Source organism: Sinocyclocheilus rhinocerous, unplaced genomic scaffold (assembly GCF_001515625.1).
Source record: "Sinocyclocheilus rhinocerous isolate Xijiao unplaced genomic scaffold, SAMN03320098_v1.1 scaffold23, whole genome shotgun sequence".
In the NCBI taxonomy this organism is placed as follows: Eukaryota; Metazoa; Chordata; class Actinopteri; order Cypriniformes; family Cyprinidae; genus Sinocyclocheilus; species Sinocyclocheilus rhinocerous.
This window is the reverse complement of record NW_015644367.1, coordinates 99,885-118,058: the sequence shown is the minus strand read 5'-3', so window position 1 is coordinate 118,058 and position 18,174 is coordinate 99,885. Positions and strand designations below refer to the sequence as shown.

Here is an 18,174-nt window from a genome sequence, read left to right as displayed (position 1 = left end):
GCACACAGACACAATAAGCACATAATCCTGTGAGCTTTATTAACAGTTATTATGCATGCCCTGTAAAGAATCAAACAAATCACACATCAACAATTAGTATTTATTTATTTTCCTTTTGTGCAAGAGTATTACAGACAGTAAAAATGTGTCATTGTCTTCTTAACAGTCTCAGTCAGTGGATTCAACAAAGCAAATAAAACACTCACACATACACACACACACCTCTAAAACAAACTTCCTTCACATCAAAGCTGGTGGCTTTGATGCACAAAAATCCTTGCACACAGACACAATAAGCACATAATCCTGTGAGCTTTATTAACAGTTATTATGCATGCCCTGTAAAGAATCAAACAAATCACACATCAACAATTAGTATTTATTTATTTTCCTTTTGTGCAAGAGTATTACAGACAGTAAAAATGTGTCATTGTCTTCTTAACAGTCACAGTCAGTGGATTCAACAAAGCAACTAAAACACTCACACATACACACACACACACCTCTAAAACAAACTTCCTTCACATCAAAGCAAATATTTAAAACAGAGCCCACATGGAGAGTACATTGTTTTGAGAAGAAAACTTTTGTTCATATTTCATACTACATAAAGATCACTATGAAAACAGAGACAGGAAAAACAAGTTTAAAAGTTACATAAAAAAGGCTAACGTTTTGGTGTGGAATACTGTAAATAATCCGAAGCGGAGTTAGGAGACCAGTTATTCAAATACATCTCTAAAAAGCATTTTTGTATCTATGCAACATTACTGATTAACAACCGACAAACTAACATGCAAAGTATGCATAAACAAAAGCAATACTGACAGACTGATGAATTTCTGTCCTTCCTGCTCAGTGCTAAAAAACATGAGTCAAGACAGAGAATGAACCTTTCCGAGCAAACAAATTCTGGGACTTATGCATTTATGCATCAAGTCCAGTTCAGTTTACTCATACGATGAAAATGTATCCCTCACATAAAATAGGTAGAATGCTCTGACTTGCAAGCAACATTTTTACTGACAGTTTTTCCATTGGTAAAGTCAATATAAATCCACTATTCCCAGTGAAGTGACTGTCATGGTGGTCTAGCGAGAAAACTGAATTGACATCCAAAAAACACTCCAAAGTTGTACAGTGCGCATTTTTCAAATGCCATCCTAGCTGTCCATTAAACACAACTTAAAGGTAAGGAATAAGAAGGAAAAACTCACATATTCAAACACACATGTGAAACCTGCATTTAGACTTGGCCGGCATGATTCAGATGCATTGATTGTTATTGTCTTCTTTGTTCGTGGATGCGTTCAGCAGAGTGACTTAGGCCGCACTTTCGGAAAAAGCTGCATGAGAGAGAACAACAAGAATGAGGTTGATTGAAGACCTGCCAAACCTCACTGTCCACTGCATGCTGGTAACAGTAATATTAGGACATAAATGACCTTGTATTAGCTAAGTAAAAATGAAGGGAATGTATGAAATACAAAGGGTTGCGACCAGCAAACAGCATTTTATACATTGCATTGAATTCAAAATACAAAATATGTGCTGGTGTCTTCCACTGCAGAGTATTTAGGGCACAAATTTGAACACGAGGGAAATCTGCATAGGAAATGTTTTCACTCTCATGTGAAACTCACAATGGTGCGGATTCCCAATTAAATGACTCTATGTCACCTGCAAAATCTTGCAGAGCAACGGTAAGTGTGTACACACCTCTAGATCAGTGATTCTCAACCAAAGCCCCCCTATTTTCCAACAAAATGATTCAAAGGCTAAATTGGCTAAAACATTTCTGGTATTTCTGCTGTAATCATGATAACGATGCTGGCTTTCAAACCTTTTTATTACTAGGATCTAGGAATGTTAATATATTAAATACAATTATTTAACCATAATTCATTTTGTGGTCCAGAAGGTCCAAGATTCTGATTCTGTGAGCACTTTAATTAAAACCTAGCTGTGGGGAAAGAAAAGAAGAAGAAAAACAGCTAGGGAAAAAAACAAATATGATTTCAGTCAATCTTGATTTAGTTTGTTTTTATAATTTCAATTACATTATTATATACATTTAATAATTTTATGTCATCCTATGCTCCCTTTTGAAGTTTGCCAAGGCACTCTGTTGGAATATTGACCTCTTGACCTCTAGCTGACCATTATTTTTCTTGTAAATGAGCTCTTCTTACACCAAAGTAGTTGTTTGGTACGAAGCCCTCTCTGCCACACAATGAAGCCCACCACCAGTCCACTCCTTCAGGCTTCTGCAGGATGGTCACCATGTCTCCTTCTTTGAAGCTCAGTTCGTCTGGACCCTGGGCAGGATATCCCCATAGAGCGTACACCACCCCACTGTTCTCTACACCCATCGCTTCCTCCACACCTAAACACAAACACATTCTTAATGGTGACTAAAGGAAACTGAACTTCTACATACACCACTGTGCTCAAATTACTCATTGTTTGTGAGTTAATAAGGGTGTATTACATGTCATCTCCACCCAATAGTTTATGAATTAGCTGACTAGTACTGACCGTTGTTTCCAACCCATTTGAGGATGATACTATTAATTCAGGAATGTACAGCTCATTGCGACATGCTAAATATAACGCTGGGAGTTAACACACATGTAGGTGTTCGCCTGTAAAAACTTGTGTTGCGCCATGTGGTTTACCTGTGTACACAAGTAAGGTCCGTTTTTATTTTTCTCATGACATCACCCTCACCTCTCAGGAAGCTCTCACACTCTTCGAAGCCCGGGGCGAAGGGGTCACACTTCTGTGCCGCTGTGGCCCCATCGCTGTCTGTTACAGCCATCGCCGCTGCTCCATTCCGCGCCAGAAACTCACACATTTGCCGGTCATTACAGGATGCAGCACAATGCAAGGGTGTCCTGGCAGTGAGACGAAAGGACAAAAGTGAATATGTACTGTACATACACATGGAAATACATAGGAATGTATATATACACTTGTTAAACTGATCATCTCACCAGCCGTGGCTGTCTGGAGTACTAACGTTAGCCCCTATCTGCACGAGGAACTCCACCACAGGGAAGTGTCCACCACAGATGGCATTGTGAAGGGCTGTGATGCCTTCATCATTAGCCTGGCTTGGGTCACTCACCTATACAGGGACACACAATTGCACTCTTAAAATGATGAACTGAAGAATTACGTAACATTATGAAACATTTTGCATTTAAACTATGTGAAAGTCTTATTAAAGTTTTGAAAATGTCTGTTTTATTTTGTATTTTGATTTTCAGTATAAATTTGTATTTTGCAAGTAATTTTATATATGCAAAAATTGTTACATATTTTCATATTTATTACAATTTTGATATTTGTGGAGTATTAGTAGTAGTAGTAGTATTTTAAGTTTCTTAGTTTCTAGTTTTCTTAAGAAATGCCTCAGAAAATGCATCAAAAATCAGTTTTAGTTCCTATTTTAGTGCACACATATAGTTATTCATTTCGCAACCTCAAATTTGAATTTTTACTGCTAGTTTTTATTTGTCATTTATGTAAATAATTCTTAAAATATTTACCTTCAAATGTAAAAATTAAATAGATTAAGACTAGATCTGTCATAATATCAGATTTTTATTACACAATTATCATGGCCAAGAGAATTCAACGCTATCTCACGACCAATTCGTACGTATTTTACGTGGTGGCTAATTCGTACGACCTCACTCGTACAATTTTGTATGATTTCTGTGAGGGGTAGGTTTAAGGGCGGGGTTAGGGGTCTTCATTCGTACAAATTCCTACGAATTAGCCACCTAGTAAAATATGTACAAATTGCCGTGAGATCGGGTTTGAGAACTCACAATAATTATATTATTGTGATATCTACCAACATTTTTGGGGAAAAATTACTATCATTCAAATCTATTTTCTCTTTTCTGTTTTATGACAGGTGGCAATCAACATTATGGTGCAATACTCCCGACATACCACGTTAGAGTGTCAACCAGTTACTGGCGCTTGACTATTTATAATATTATTGTATGTGTAATATTATCACAGTATTTAATATTTTTTTTTAATAACGGTTATCGTCAATAATGGTATATACTGACACAGTTGCCCCGGACTGAAAGTAACCCTACACGGTGCTGATGCAAGTTGCCACCACCTCTAAGCAATCATAGTGCAAGGTACCAAAGCAGTGGGACATACCTCCTGTGCAGCCCTCTGCACAGTTTCTAACTCTCCTACTAAGGACCCATCCAACATCAGCACCAGTGGGTTCAGGTGAGCCCTACGGCTGGAGGATTTATTGGCTTTGCTGCCCTTCCGTAAGATAGAGTGAATGCCCTGAAAGAGAAGAAAAGATTGAAAAGCAGATTAAAATCAAATACCCTCTTAACTGTCACTGGTATCTACTGTATCTGAGCAATGTGTAATCTGTCTGCCGCTCACCTTCTGTTCAGAAGAGACCTGTATCTCTGTGACTGGTACTGGATCCATAGCTACAGCAGATCTGGAACTCTCTTCCCCATCTGAAGAGCTGCTACTTTCAGCAGCTGGTTCTTCCTTGATACGGATGGTCTTCCTGCGAAACAGCTTATTGATCATTTGCTTGTAGTGGTTGGGCTGGGAAACAGGCAGGTTGTGCAGGGTCTGAGGAATTTCGATTGAGCCGCGTTTCTTCAGAGCCCTGGGGAACTCGGCCCGGATACGCATCACCTCATCCAGGTAAGTGTCCAACTCCGCCTGTGGGGCTACCACGGGCTGCAGACGTGTGGGGCTGAGAGGGCGAGGAGGCATCTCTGTATCCTCCACTTTAACCTCTTCTTCTGGTTTCATGGCTTGGTCATTCGAATACACAGGGCCTTCTGTTTTGACTGGTCTCTCAAGCTCAGCATCAACATCTCCAGGGTGGAGTACTGCTCCAAAAAAACAAACCAAAAAATGTTTGCAATTTGGTTTTAAAAACATGTGATTAATTTACAAATATTACATTTTTGGGGAGTTGCACAACATGACATTTTAAAACTAAACTTGCCTTTATCATATAATGGTCAAATTATCTGATATTGTAATAGGCTTTACCGACCTTGACACAGTCACGAGTGTCTGCAGGGATTCACTCTATGATATCATTTCCTGTTTTATTTTAATGTTTTCTGCATGTTGGTTGGAACCACATGATTTTGATTTGGCAGACAGTTTAAATATTAATAAATATTAAAAATATACAACATTAAATACATATTAAATATATATTTCATGAATATTAAATACATATGTAAATGTTAATAATCAGTTTAAAAAGAAATAATAATAATACAAGGGTATTCTAAAATACATAATGATTTTATTTAAATAATTAATTTGAAGATTCCTTTAATGAGCTTTTAAATTAATTTTATGTCCCCTCAAAAAAAACCTAAATGAATTTTATTAAAAAAATTAAAAGCATTCTCATGACAGGTTTATTCAAGTCACTGTACGTTACGTATAAACAGCATTTTTTAAAATGTATTTTTTAATACATTAATAGACGCAGACCAAAAAATGTGTGTCAAGTCATTGACTCGTATACGAGTGCCCATCGGCCCACTCATGGCTTCTGGTTGAAGGTACCTTCTCTATAGTAGGAAGGTTGTCTTAGAGGTTGCTGAGGTTGAGGTGTCTGATTTTGCCGCAGGTACTCTCGGGGCAGGGGAAGATGTTGGTGAAAGATCCCTTGCTGGGGGTCTCCCATTGGGCCAGGGGTGTATCTGCTGGCCGCCGCAGCATAGTAGGGGTTTTGGAGCCTCATGATGACGGAAAGCGGGATCGGCCTGTGCTGATGGACTCCAGAGCTTGCAGGTGGAATGGGAATACGGGAAATGATTGACTGAGGGCCGTAAGTTGAGCTGGTGCTCGAGGCGAGTTCAGGGGGCACCGAGATACGAGTGTTCCTCGGGAGCGAGCTGTGAGATGATGGGAGTGAATGGGGCACAGTATCCTGATGAAAGAGACAGAGAAAGAAGAAATGAGAATTAGAGAACATGATGCATACTTTTTTCTAGGGATGCACGATATTGGAATATTGCCGATATCCGATATGCCGGTATTTTTCAACTAATTTTGGCCGATAGCCGATGCCGATATATTTCCTTTTGTTTGGAAACAACACCAAGTCTCTCCTGTGTGGAAATTATAAGCAAATTATTTTTTCTTTTGGTTAGTTTTTAACAAGAACTTATTTGTTAGAATTAAATATACAATATTGAAGTTCTTTTATAATGACAGTACATTGAAGCTTTGAAAATAGCTATAAATAAACTATATATCAATTGCTGCATTGTTTTTCAGAAAGACGCAGTGGTAACCTTAGCATTTTAATATTTATTTTTAATTTATAAATTATATGAATATAAATATAGACATGTAAATACATGTAAATATTTTCAAAATATGTACTGTATGTGTGTGTATTTATATACAGTATACATAATAAATATACACATAACACTCACATATATTATGCAATAAAAAAACCTTTATTTTGTATGCGATTAATCGCGATTAATCGTTGACAGCACTAATTTTAAGATTTAACATTTGTAGATGGTCTAAAGCAAAAGAGATGTAAAAATTCAGAAAGTCTTTTAGAGCTCATAATTTGTTAAAACATAACATATTACACATTAATGAATAAATCAGTATATATACAATTATTTAAAGGGGTCATATGATGCGATTTCATTTAGAGCTCATAATTTGTTTAAAAAATATAACATATTACACATTAATAATTTATGTAAGCTATAGCTTCTGACCTTTAAATCAAAACATACTCATGATTTAATGACATCAATTACTGCATTATTTAATCAGAAACACAGTCTAAATGTTATTTGTGTATTTTACTTTCATTTTATTAGAAGTAGGCCAACAGCGCCCCCTACAGAATTAAATCACCTTACCAAACGGGCAATTGGACCCGGGGGAGGCTGCCGCTGTTGACACTGCACATGCTATTACTGTTTACTCTATCAAACACCGAACGCGTCATTCTGTATGTGCTTTCTCAGTTTAAATGCAGCGATCCAAAACAGTGAATCTAATTATCATTCAGGCAAAACTTTGCTTCAAGAATGAGCCACAATGCTGACGTGATCTAATCGCCAGCACACCCTGAGCACATGTGAGTAAACGTATTCCTCCTATTGGCAAGACATATCGGCATAATTTTTCATATCGGGCCGATGCCGATATGTACATTTAAAGCCATTATCGGCCGATTCGATATCGGTCTGATAATATCGTGCATCCCTACTTTTTTCCTTCACCTGCAACTTAATTTCTGTCAATTAAAACTGAAGAATGAGGGTTTTTAATGATAGCACAAAAGAGCATATGGAAGCTTATTTCCGCCACAGAATAAAAATAAATCTCGTAAATCTTTTGACTTCTTCCCCCCTGCCACGCCCCTTCCAGTTTAAAAAAATAAAGTAATTGCAACTTTTTAGCTCACACTTTTTTTCCCCCACAAAATTGTGAGAAAAAGGTAAACATTTTGAGTTATAAATTCAGAATTGTGAGAAGAAAAGTCAGAATTGTGAGATTGCAATTACCTTTTTTATATTTTTATTCCGTGGCGGAAATAAGCTTCAATAGGAGAGTGCAAGACAGTAAGAAACGGGCTTGTAAGAAAATGTGACAGCCTGTTTCATATGGGAATTGTCTATACTTGTTTCTAATACCTGGAAAGTCGTAAAACATAATTACATATAAACCTGATCTTTTTTTTTTTATTGGTTCAACAAGTCAGAGTGGTTAACCAGCAGGCAACAAACAACTATAAAGGAACTAAGAGGAAGACGACAAATGAAAAGATGTGGGAGAGAAAGAACAAAAATTTGCCCTTTGAAGTGGGAATTATTCAATTTCCCGGTCAAACTCCACATATTAGACAACTGAATCAGAGAACTAAACTGGAAATTCCTATTACTGATTTTCTTTTAGAGTCAATGCAGAGAGGACAGCTTTGGGCTGCGAAGAAGAAAGCAGAAATGGAGAAGAAGAGAAGCAGAGATATCAAGACAAGAAACGCAGGACATGATTCTGATGGCTAAGGAACTTCTTCGAATAATTCGACAACATGAACGTGTAAATAAAAGGTTGATGAAAAGGGTTAAACAATTTATTGAGGTTAATGAGTTTAATTTGAGAATCGAGTCTTTGCGAGGCGAGGTTGACAGTTTGAACATTCAAAAAGTCAACGCCGTCTCCAAAGTTTAAACAGTTAACTGACATCCTGTCAAAAGCGAGAACAGGTGTCACTATCAGGGTTAACATCTAACGTATGGAAAAATGTTGAGGTGTGAAAACCTGCTCGTATATTTTTGCAAAGGTGTTGCTGCATTGTAGTAAGGTAGATATGTAATTGTGGTTAGTACAAAAGGTCAGGGATCCTGTGTGAGCATATAGGGGGTAAACTTTGTTTGAACTCCTTCGCATATATTTTTAGAGATGTACTTGTATGTATATGCTGTGCTTATGTGATGGTAACGCAACCCGCTGAAGCAAGGGGCGTGACCAAGTGTTTTGTGTGCCTTGCAACGACCCAATAGGGGGTTTTTAATGAATGCTTTGCAGGAGAGGAATTGTGTAACGCCCTCTCCTATATAATCCAATGCTTTATCATTTTGCGGGGCCGAAAACCGGGTGAAGAATTACACGCAGTTACTTTCTTGATTTTTGCTTATGAGTTATTGTTTTTAATAAAGCGAAACCATTTGTATATGGTGATTCGATAAACTTTCTTTTAATCAAGACTCTGAGTAATTTATTAAGGGTAATATATTATCTGAATTTAATTCATAAATCTTCAGCGCGGGTTTCATAGTGGAAGGACTCAGCTGAGCTGACCAGGACGTTTTGCTGTGGACCCTGGACCTTACATTACACTTCCCATTGATAAGAGGTAAGGGCTGTATTGATTCATGACAGCTACAGATGGGGAATAAAGTGTATATATGAGGTTTATTGGTCCATTAAAGGCGAAATAACACAACACCTTGAACGTCTTTGGCTCAGATCCCTGATTTTATTTGTTCAGTTAACTCAACAATGAAATTTGACTGTAATAGTGCCCTAAGCAAAATTACGACACATTAAATGGATAGTTCACAAAAAAATTACAATTCTGAAAAAATTACTCACCCTCATGTCGTTCCAAACCCGTAAGACCTTTGTTCATCTTCGGAACACAAATTAAGATATTTTTGATGTAATCCGAGAGCTTTCTGACCCTCCATAGACAGCAATACAACTGAAACGTTCCCAGGCCCAGAAAGGTAGTGAGAACATCAGTAAAATAGTCCATTTGACATCAGTGGTTCAACCATAATGTTATGAAGCTACGAGAATACTTGTGCGCAAAGAAAACAAAAATAATAAATAACTAACATGTGGTGCTGCTGACGCAGGAGCGGCGTTCTGACGTAGAACACGCATGCACTGCGCCTTGTTCCAACAGAGGAATGCACACGCATGAGTCGCGGTACTCTCGTGAATGGTGGCGGAAACTGACCGGAAGAGAAGAAATCGTTGAATAAAGTCGTTATTTTTGTTTTCTTTGGGCACAAAAAGTATTCTTGTAGCTTCATAACATTACGGTTGAACCACTGATGTCACTTGGACTACTTTAACAATGCCCTTACTACCTTTCTGGGCCTTGAACGTGGTAGTTCCATTGCTGTCTATGCAGGGTCAGAAAGCTGATATCTTAATTCATCAAAAATATCTTAATTTGTGCTCCGAAGATGAATGAAGGTCTTACGGGTTTGGAACGACATGAGGGTGAGTAATTAATGACAGAATTTTCATTTCTGGGTGAACTATCCCTTTAAGGCACAAGCACTTACAAGCACGTTCACGCACAACACAAAGTCTGCATACCTTCTTAGCGGAAGGATGTGCATCCAGGTTTGATTCTTTCCAGTTGCTGTTGGGTACAGACGGTCTGATCCATTCATTCTCTACAACAAAAAGAGGAAATCATATAATTAAGAAAGAATTAACATTGAGAGAGTGACTACACTACTATTGCATGATGTTACCTCTTAGTACCAAACCCATTGTCTTCACATTGAAAGCACATGACATGACTTATTGTTAAAATGGTTAATAATGGAGGTATGAATAAGCCAAAAAAAAGTCATATCTTGGATTTTAACATTTTTTAAAGATTGTGTAGAGCACTCTGGAGAAAAATAATTCACGTTGGTTAACTTTTGTTATATATTATTATTAATATTAATACTGTAAACTTTTAGAGCACTGAAGTCGTATAAATTATTTGTATATTATGAATGCTTAAATTAGTTTGTTACAAAGGAGCAATACTAAGTGACTGTGAAATAGATTTTAGAGGGATTTATCATGTTTTATCTTTATTTAGATTTTCTTTGCACTATCTATTTCAAACATTTTCTGTATTTTGTTTTTTACCTTTTACTTTTTCAATATTTACTTACCATTTATGTAAGTATGTAGCATTTATGTGTATTATGTTATCCGCTGGATGCCACTTTCTCGTGAACAGGCATACAACAGTTAGCGGAAGCTGGAGATTACGGTTTATAAAGTTGTAAATATGGATATTTTTCTTATACAAATGCATCACTTTGTGTTTATTCACCCCCTGGAACCGAGGGGAGCACTTTTTATCATGGATGGACGCACTTTATTTTGCTTCAAAATCTGGACCACTACCCACTGCCATTGAATGCTTGGAAGAGCCAGGAAATTTTTCAATGTAACTCCGATTGTATTCGTCTGAAAGAAGAAAGTCATATACACCTAGTATGGCCTGAGGGTCAGTAAATCATGGGGTAATTTTCATTTTTGGGTGAACTATCCCTTTAAGAATTCTGTCAATTCTGTCATATAGCAGTCAAAGGGAAGTCTGATACACTAAAGTTTAGTTTAATAAAATGGTTTGTTTTATCATTTTCATTATTCTGATATCAATACAATATAGGCACTCAATTTGAATGAAAATACTTGAATGAACAGAAACGGCCCTTTTAATAATTTATTTTAATTGTTGCACAATGTTGCCTCCAGGTTTAGTAATGAGTAATGCAATGTTATGCAATCAAAAGTGAGTTTAAAACTTTTTTTTTAATGTTGCTTTCAAAAAAGCATGAGAATTGTGCAACTTACTATCATAGGTGTGGTGAGGCTTTCGTTCGTATGCATCCAGGTCGGTCTCGTTCCACCTGGAGGGGTTCTTCTGCATCTGCATTCCTTCATCTGAAAGAAAATGGAAGATGCGATGAGGAAACAAATGATCAACAAAAAGAACTGGGAGGCTCTTGATCGTTTTAATAAAGAAACTGACAAAAAATCAAGCAAACAGACAACTTTACTACCAACCAAAGACCTTTGGATCCAACTGTACACTCTTAAAAATAAAGCTTCCAAGAGATTTTTTATTTTTATTTTTTTTGCAGCAAATGCCATAGAAGAACCATTTTAGGTTCCCAAAATAACTTTTCATTAAACAGTTCATAAAAGATCTTTTTTTTTTTCTTAATGTGAATAACATTTTAATAACCTTTTTCAACTTTGGAACTTTGAATGTTTTGTGCAATGGAAAGGTTCCCAATTACCCAAGAGTCTGAATGGCTGGAAGTTGCGTGGTAGTGTACTGGCTGCTGGTTGACTTAAAGGCTGAGGAGAAGGTGCTCGATCCAACCTCGGAGACCTGGGAATCGAAGACAAGGGGCTAGCTGATGGCTGCAGCAAGCTGCGAGATGTTTTGTTGTCAAAGGTAGGGCTGGAGAGCTCCCCATAGCTCAACGATCCTCTTGTGCTTCGATCTTGAGGCCTCAGCGGCATCTGCGCCATTCGTCTCATTGTATTCGGAGACATGTTAGGGGGAGTCTTTTGGTCGAAGGAATATCGTGAATCCGAGCTGTCTTTACGGTTTGTAAAAGGGGAATGCTGCTGGGTTAAAGGACTAGGAGATGAAGGCAAAAATTTCATACTGTCTAGTTGAGGTGAAGGAGATGAGGATCGAATAGTGACAGCAGGAGGAAGGTCCAGGTTGGATTCTTTCCTGCTGATGGCGGGCTCTGAGCTTAGGCTGCTTGTGGAGCTCTGGGAAAAGGAGAAGCTTGTACTGATGCTCTCCTTTCCATTCTTGTTTGCGCTGTACAAACTGCCATTGCCATTGCCATTGCTGCTGCTCTGGGGTTTGGGACCAAAACTCTACAATAAAAAGACCAAGGAAAACAAAATACACTAAAACAATATAATTATATTATTTAAAGACAATAATTAATGACAAATTATGATTTGATTGCAGTATTTAAAGAAAACATATATTTAAAATATACATATATTTTACAACCCTGTACATTTTTGTATTTTGTTTTGTAGTTTTTTGCAGTTCATTTAAATAGTTCTGTTGTGTGAAATAAAATATATATTTTTACAAGTAAAATAGTCTCCCAATTAACATGAAGTCATAAAATTGCATGAATAATGATTAAAAGAAGTGTTCATGTTGCATAGCAGGACATTGTTGTCAGTTCATTTTTTTTTCTGTGTGCAGCGCTTTGAGATGCTATTATTATTGCTGCTTGAAATATCAACTACCAAAAATACAGTGCTGAGACTAGATTCAGCCTGTGGTTCTAGGCTTTTATGGATCTCATAACTGTCAATACTAATATGGCTCAATCTTGTGTTCTGTACCTCTGAAGTAGTAGTTTGCACGGCAGGAGTGGCTTCCGACAGGAGAGAGCTGAATTCGCGTGACAGCTCATCTGCTGTGGCCAAAGACGCGTTCAGTTCGTCGTTGATGGACTGAACTACAACATACACAAACACTGAGTAAACACCCAAAAGGATTTAACAAGCCACTCCAGTCCAGATCTATGTAGCACATTATATGCCCTTTTGAAGACACTCACGAAAAATATTAGCATGCTTGGACATGTTGTAACTGCTGCATCTTGTCCTACCCTATATTGCCTATGTACATAGGAATGAAACATTGCTGGTGTACTGAAATACTCACACATGAAGCTGCTGCCAAAGCTGCCCTGGGAGTTCATGGCGTTTGCGTTTCTGTTTGTGTGACCTCCAATTCATTCAACACACAGCCTGAACGAAAAGGGGAAATCAGATTCAATCAGCATCTCTGATTCAATCATTTCTTTGTTTGGAAGTGCATGTGGTTTCTGACTCAAAATGGAAATATTAAATAAAATCTATATTATATAAATATCAAGGAGCTGAAAACTGGAAAAAGACAGTTTTACTGTATTTTTAATCAAATAAATGTAGATTGGTGAGCATTTTTTTAAGCATTCCAACACCTCCAGTTCAAAATCTGCCTACATTCCATTTAACACAGAGAAACGCCCTTTGTGATTTATGAAGAAGTCTGCTGTCCATGTCTGACATCTGTTGCAGCAACCCCTTCTTTATACTAGTATAATTAACGGCGTGCTGAAGGCCGTTGAATGACGAGCTATGACCCCCAGGCAAAAAACACTAGAAACATGACTTATAACTTTCACATGCTGATTAAGCTCATGTGTCTATATGCTCACCTAACAAGTGGGAAATATAGACATGTGGGCTAAGCATTTAGACACAGAGATACATAGTCATGCTTATATTTGAATCACATAAGACATGTTTTGTTAAAAATTTTCACCCTCTGAATAACAACAGATGTTTATTAGTAATGCATCCGTTCTTTGTGCAGTTTTCGATGGGCCAGTCAGTTCTTTGTCTTACCGAGTCATCCAGCTGAAGAACTTGTCCCACACACAAGGTCAAAAGCTGCTGCAGGTAATAGAGAATTTAGGTGTGCAAACATCACTCATCTTAAGTTAAATCATGCTACAACATGCCACTGTTGCCCTTTGTAATAATAATGATTTATCAGAAACATTAAGCTTATATTTGGCAAACGCTGAGTGGGGTTATATTAGTTACTATGGAAAATTGATTCCCTGGCAGTTATTTATTTCCAGAAGATTCTTTCTTTAATTTGACACTTTCACAGCGTAGTAAACTGTGTACGTGCGCTTTTTGTGATTTCTTTTCAAAAAGTAATGCACTCAAGCACAGAAGGGCACGGACTAATGCCGAGTTCACACTGCATGGTTTTCAAACTCGTCGGATCTCCGTTGTTTTCACACTGCGTGACTATCTGGGGTAGCATTCAGTTGCTGCTGTGTTCACATTGCATGATGGATCGGCGACAGGGGGTTTCACACTGCATGACTTCACAATAAGAAGAATCGCCGATAGCTCTGTCTGGTCCGCAAACTACGTTTCACCACAAAACACACGCGAGAAGTGATAAGGAAATAACGCAAGAGCCCGCCGTGCGTCAGACCGGAGTTCTCGAGCGAGACTGGAATTATAAAAAAAAATATATAGGCTATATAGCCCGCAAATTGCCTGTGAGCTGATTTCCAGCTACAAGGAGAAAAAGAAAAACAGATTATGCAGGAGGGAGATGCAGGGAACAGGGATTGGGTGTTCTGCAAAGAGAGTTGGAAGTAAATAATTTTGCAGTAACTGTTATGCTGATGTTGTGGCTGATCAAGCAAATGTTTGTGCTTGTTTCTGTATGATATAATTGTTCATATATCTATTAAAATACTGATATTCTGGTCTATAACTCCTCCACGAACTTCCCTCTGCCCTGTATCTTGGTCTCTCATTGGCTGTAGGTCATCGCCGATGTGTTTTTCAGTCAGAACTCATTTCACACCTGTAGGTCATCGCCGATGTGTTTTTCAGTCAGAACTCATTGCACACAGCTTGATTGTGAAGCGCCGACAGCTCCAGATATTTAGCATGCCAAATAGGCTATTTTGCGGGCGTCGGCGACGTGTCGGCGATTCCCTCAGATCGCGTCTTTGATAATTCACACTGCGTGATTGTCACTCGCGTGAACGAGTGAAACGGAACGGAACGGAAAAAAATGTTATGAATGCAACTAGATTAAATAAAAAAAATATAATGAATCCTACATCCAATAATTATTTCGATGATGTAACTAATGCAATAAACTAAAGAGACAGAAATTAGTTAATAACTACAAGAACTTTATTACATTCACTAGCATTCAAAAGTTTGGGGTCAGCAAGATTTTTCAAAAGCACAGTAAAATAGTGAAATATTATTACAATTTAAAATGAGACCATTTTAATAAATTTTATTGTGCATTGTGATTTATTCCTGTGATGGCAAAGCTTATTTTCCGGCAGTCATTACTCCACATGATCCTTCAGAAATCATTCAAATATTTCCTATTTTTATCAATGTGAAAGCAGCTGCTCTGCCTAATTTTTCTATTTGTCAAAGGATTCTTTCATGAATAGAAAGTAAAAAATTACAGTATTCATTTGTAACCATGTAAAAGTCTTTACTGTCACTTTTGATCAATTTAATACACCCTTGTATTAGTAAGTATTACTCAAATTAATTTAATGTTTAAAAAAAGTATTAAATAAAAAAAAAAAAACTTTCTAACACTACTGTATATAGGCTAGTATATGCAGTTACCTTCTGTTCATTGAGTCCCTTTAAAACAAAAAAAAACAAAAAAATGATTTCCACACTACAGTATGTGGTGAATGATAGGCCTATAATGCCTCTTTTTAAAAAGCATCTAGTATGTTACATCTAGTACATTGGGCGTTGTTTCACTTCACATGTTGTTCTGAACACGCAGTAAAATATCTGGGACATTTCCAAGGACAGCACCAGTCAGCGGCAGACATCTAGTCACCCTTTTCCTAAAAGCACAATAGTCTTCACCCTGGGGTATCTTGATATTTGTTCTATCTGTCCTCTCACATACTCTCTTTTCATTCCCTATCCGATCTTAATCCCTGATCTCCACCTCTCATTCACTGCTCCGCAGTCATTTGCCGATTGAGAGGTTAAGGCTTTGCGTGACTGTTAATTTAGCACTTTTGTTGCAGTGCCTGATACAGTGAGGCTGGAATGTGGAGTTGAGAGTGACACAGGTTAATAATAACTCTCGTCCTGCACTGATAAGAAGACCTAGCCCATTCTGAGCCTGGGGCGGAAACCATAAAGACTAAAAGATTAAGTCAGCAGTGCTTTCTACTGATGGATTAAGGTGTGGTGATAGAAAGCATTTGCTCATGTTCTCTTTTTTCTCAATCAGTTGTTAAGCTTGTCCTCTGCCCTGATCTGCATTATATACATTTTTAAGTAATCATTTATTTGCATCTTATTTACACCATTGATTAATCTCAGTTTCTGTCCTATAAACACAAATATAGACTTTGATTTATGATTTATGATTTATATAGGGCAGCAAAAACGAATCGATAATTGATAATGAAAAAAAATCTACAATTTTAATTATCAATTCATTGCATTTGTGTGCTGCAAAGAATTCATCCTTGCACGTGTGAATGTGTGCTCCTTGTACCAGTTAACATTTAATTTGTGCTTTTGTTTATGATCGGTTTTAATTTAGTGATTTTAACTTCTGCTTTAAGCAATCAGTTTTTTTAGAATGTAATATTTATATCTGAAAACTTTTTGCACATATAATGTTTATCATAGCCTACATCAATACATTTACTATATTTGTTTTCATAACCGTCAAATTGCACATTGTTTTGAGGACACTGGGCAGGATGTGGATTAACATTTTGTAAATTATTAATTAATTTTATTATAACTTTACTTAATTATAATAATTTCTTTTTATTTCATGCATTTTTAAATCATTTTGTCATCCAATTAACCAAATAAACAACAGATTAATTAAATGATCAAAATAATCATTAGTCTGTAGACAGGCTACTATAGGGGAATCATTACAAAATGACTAATAAATACAGACCAATCACTATCTTCAGACGTGTCAACAAGTGTTACATTTTCATGAGAATATCATTCATCAGTATGTCTTAATGAAATCATCATGTGATATAAATACTGCCCAACCCAAGCTGCATTTAGATCACCACAGTTCCCCAGATGCTCTATTAAAGAGTCAGTTCACCCAACAATGAAAATTCAGTCATCATTTACTCACACTGAAGTCATTCTGACTTAATTTCTTCTGTGAAAAACAAAATACATTTTGAAAGATCAGATCGTTTTTATTTGTCCATACATAAAAGTTGAGTGAACTATTCTTTTAAGTCATAATAAGTGAACATTCATGACACATCTCAGACATTACATACCTCATGACATTGAAACCAACCAAAACTTTCATCGTGGAGACGTGTTTCATAGTCTAGCTCAGGGGTTTTCAAGCAGGGGGGCGCGAGCATCAGTTAATTCAGAGACGTTCCCTTGAGAATTTATGAATATGAGTTAACAAATCTTTAGCCATCCACTAGGGGGCAATCTGACTCCCACTGCTAGTCGACAGTTAGAGCAGAGTTGGCTCGAGTATCAGTCACGCTCAGTGTTGCCAAGTCTGCGGTTTTCCCGCGGAATTGGGCAACTTTAACACTTGCCGCGTTTTGTAGTTTTGGGCTAGTTTTGAGTAGCAATTAGGCGGGTTTTCTTGTGAAAACCTGGCAACCCTGGTCACGCTTATTGACAGTGTAAGATGATTTACGATTAGCCGTGTCGGAAATCCAACCACGGATTGGCATGTTGTTATCTCAGAAACAGGCTCAGCCATCACATTGAATCAGGTAAACTGGTTATATATTTATGTTTCAGTATAATTACGCACGCTATACCAGGGGCGGTTCTAAACCCTTTTTAGGTGGGTTTCAGCCCCCCTATCTGTCAACTTAGCCCCCCAAAACTATCTTAACGATCAGGCCAGTGCTGCTTCCTCGAGAAAGTTTTTCGTTCTCACGTGAAGTAAGTCTTGTCAGTTTAAACATTAAAGTAATTTTAAGCCATTTAAGCCCAAGACATCTCAATGCGGTACTCACGCGCTGTGATAGAGCGTTTCTACACATCTGAAGTGCACAAACAGATAATGTTAGCCTTCTCAGACAGCAGGTGAATACCAATGGCTGTCTTGACAAGTATCCTTGTAAGCACAGTCGGTTGTTTTAAGTGAATGTAAACAGTAAAGAAAATATCAAATGTACATCAGTATAACGGATCCGTGCATTTCTTATGTAAATAATGTTAATCAAAAAGAGCAAAAGAAAAACAATTCGC

General features: G+C 37.3%; 1 protein-coding gene across 2 annotated transcripts in view; it reads right to left on the bottom strand.

The window, feature by feature from the left end:
• Positions 1 to 304: 304 nt before the first annotated feature.
• Positions 305 to 18,174, bottom strand: part of LOC107758239 (relA-associated inhibitor-like) — a 23,053-nt gene continuing 5,183 nt past the window's right edge. Inside the window, exons 2-13 of one of the 2 annotated variants that reach the window (XM_016575926.1) lie at positions 13,046 to 13,131; positions 12,721 to 12,836; positions 11,631 to 12,231; positions 11,182 to 11,271; positions 9,913 to 9,992; positions 5,602 to 5,968; positions 4,435 to 4,904; positions 4,192 to 4,329; positions 2,997 to 3,130; positions 2,731 to 2,897; positions 2,193 to 2,386; positions 305 to 1,346 (exon numbers count right to left, since the gene is read on the bottom strand). In XM_016575926.1, the coding sequence (XP_016431412.1) occupies positions 1,311 to 1,346; positions 2,193 to 2,386; positions 2,731 to 2,897; positions 2,997 to 3,130; positions 4,192 to 4,329; positions 4,435 to 4,904; positions 5,602 to 5,968; positions 9,913 to 9,992; positions 11,182 to 11,271; positions 11,631 to 12,231; positions 12,721 to 12,836; positions 13,046 to 13,082 (2,430 nt within the window). In that variant the 5' untranslated portion in view covers positions 13,083 to 13,131 and the 3' untranslated portion in view covers positions 305 to 1,310. The remainder of the gene's footprint in view (positions 1,347 to 2,192; positions 2,387 to 2,730; positions 2,898 to 2,996; positions 3,131 to 4,191; positions 4,330 to 4,434; positions 4,905 to 5,601; positions 5,969 to 9,912; positions 9,993 to 11,181; positions 11,272 to 11,630; positions 12,232 to 12,720; positions 12,837 to 13,045; positions 13,132 to 18,174) is intronic. The other variant, XM_016575927.1, reaches the window with a different exon arrangement.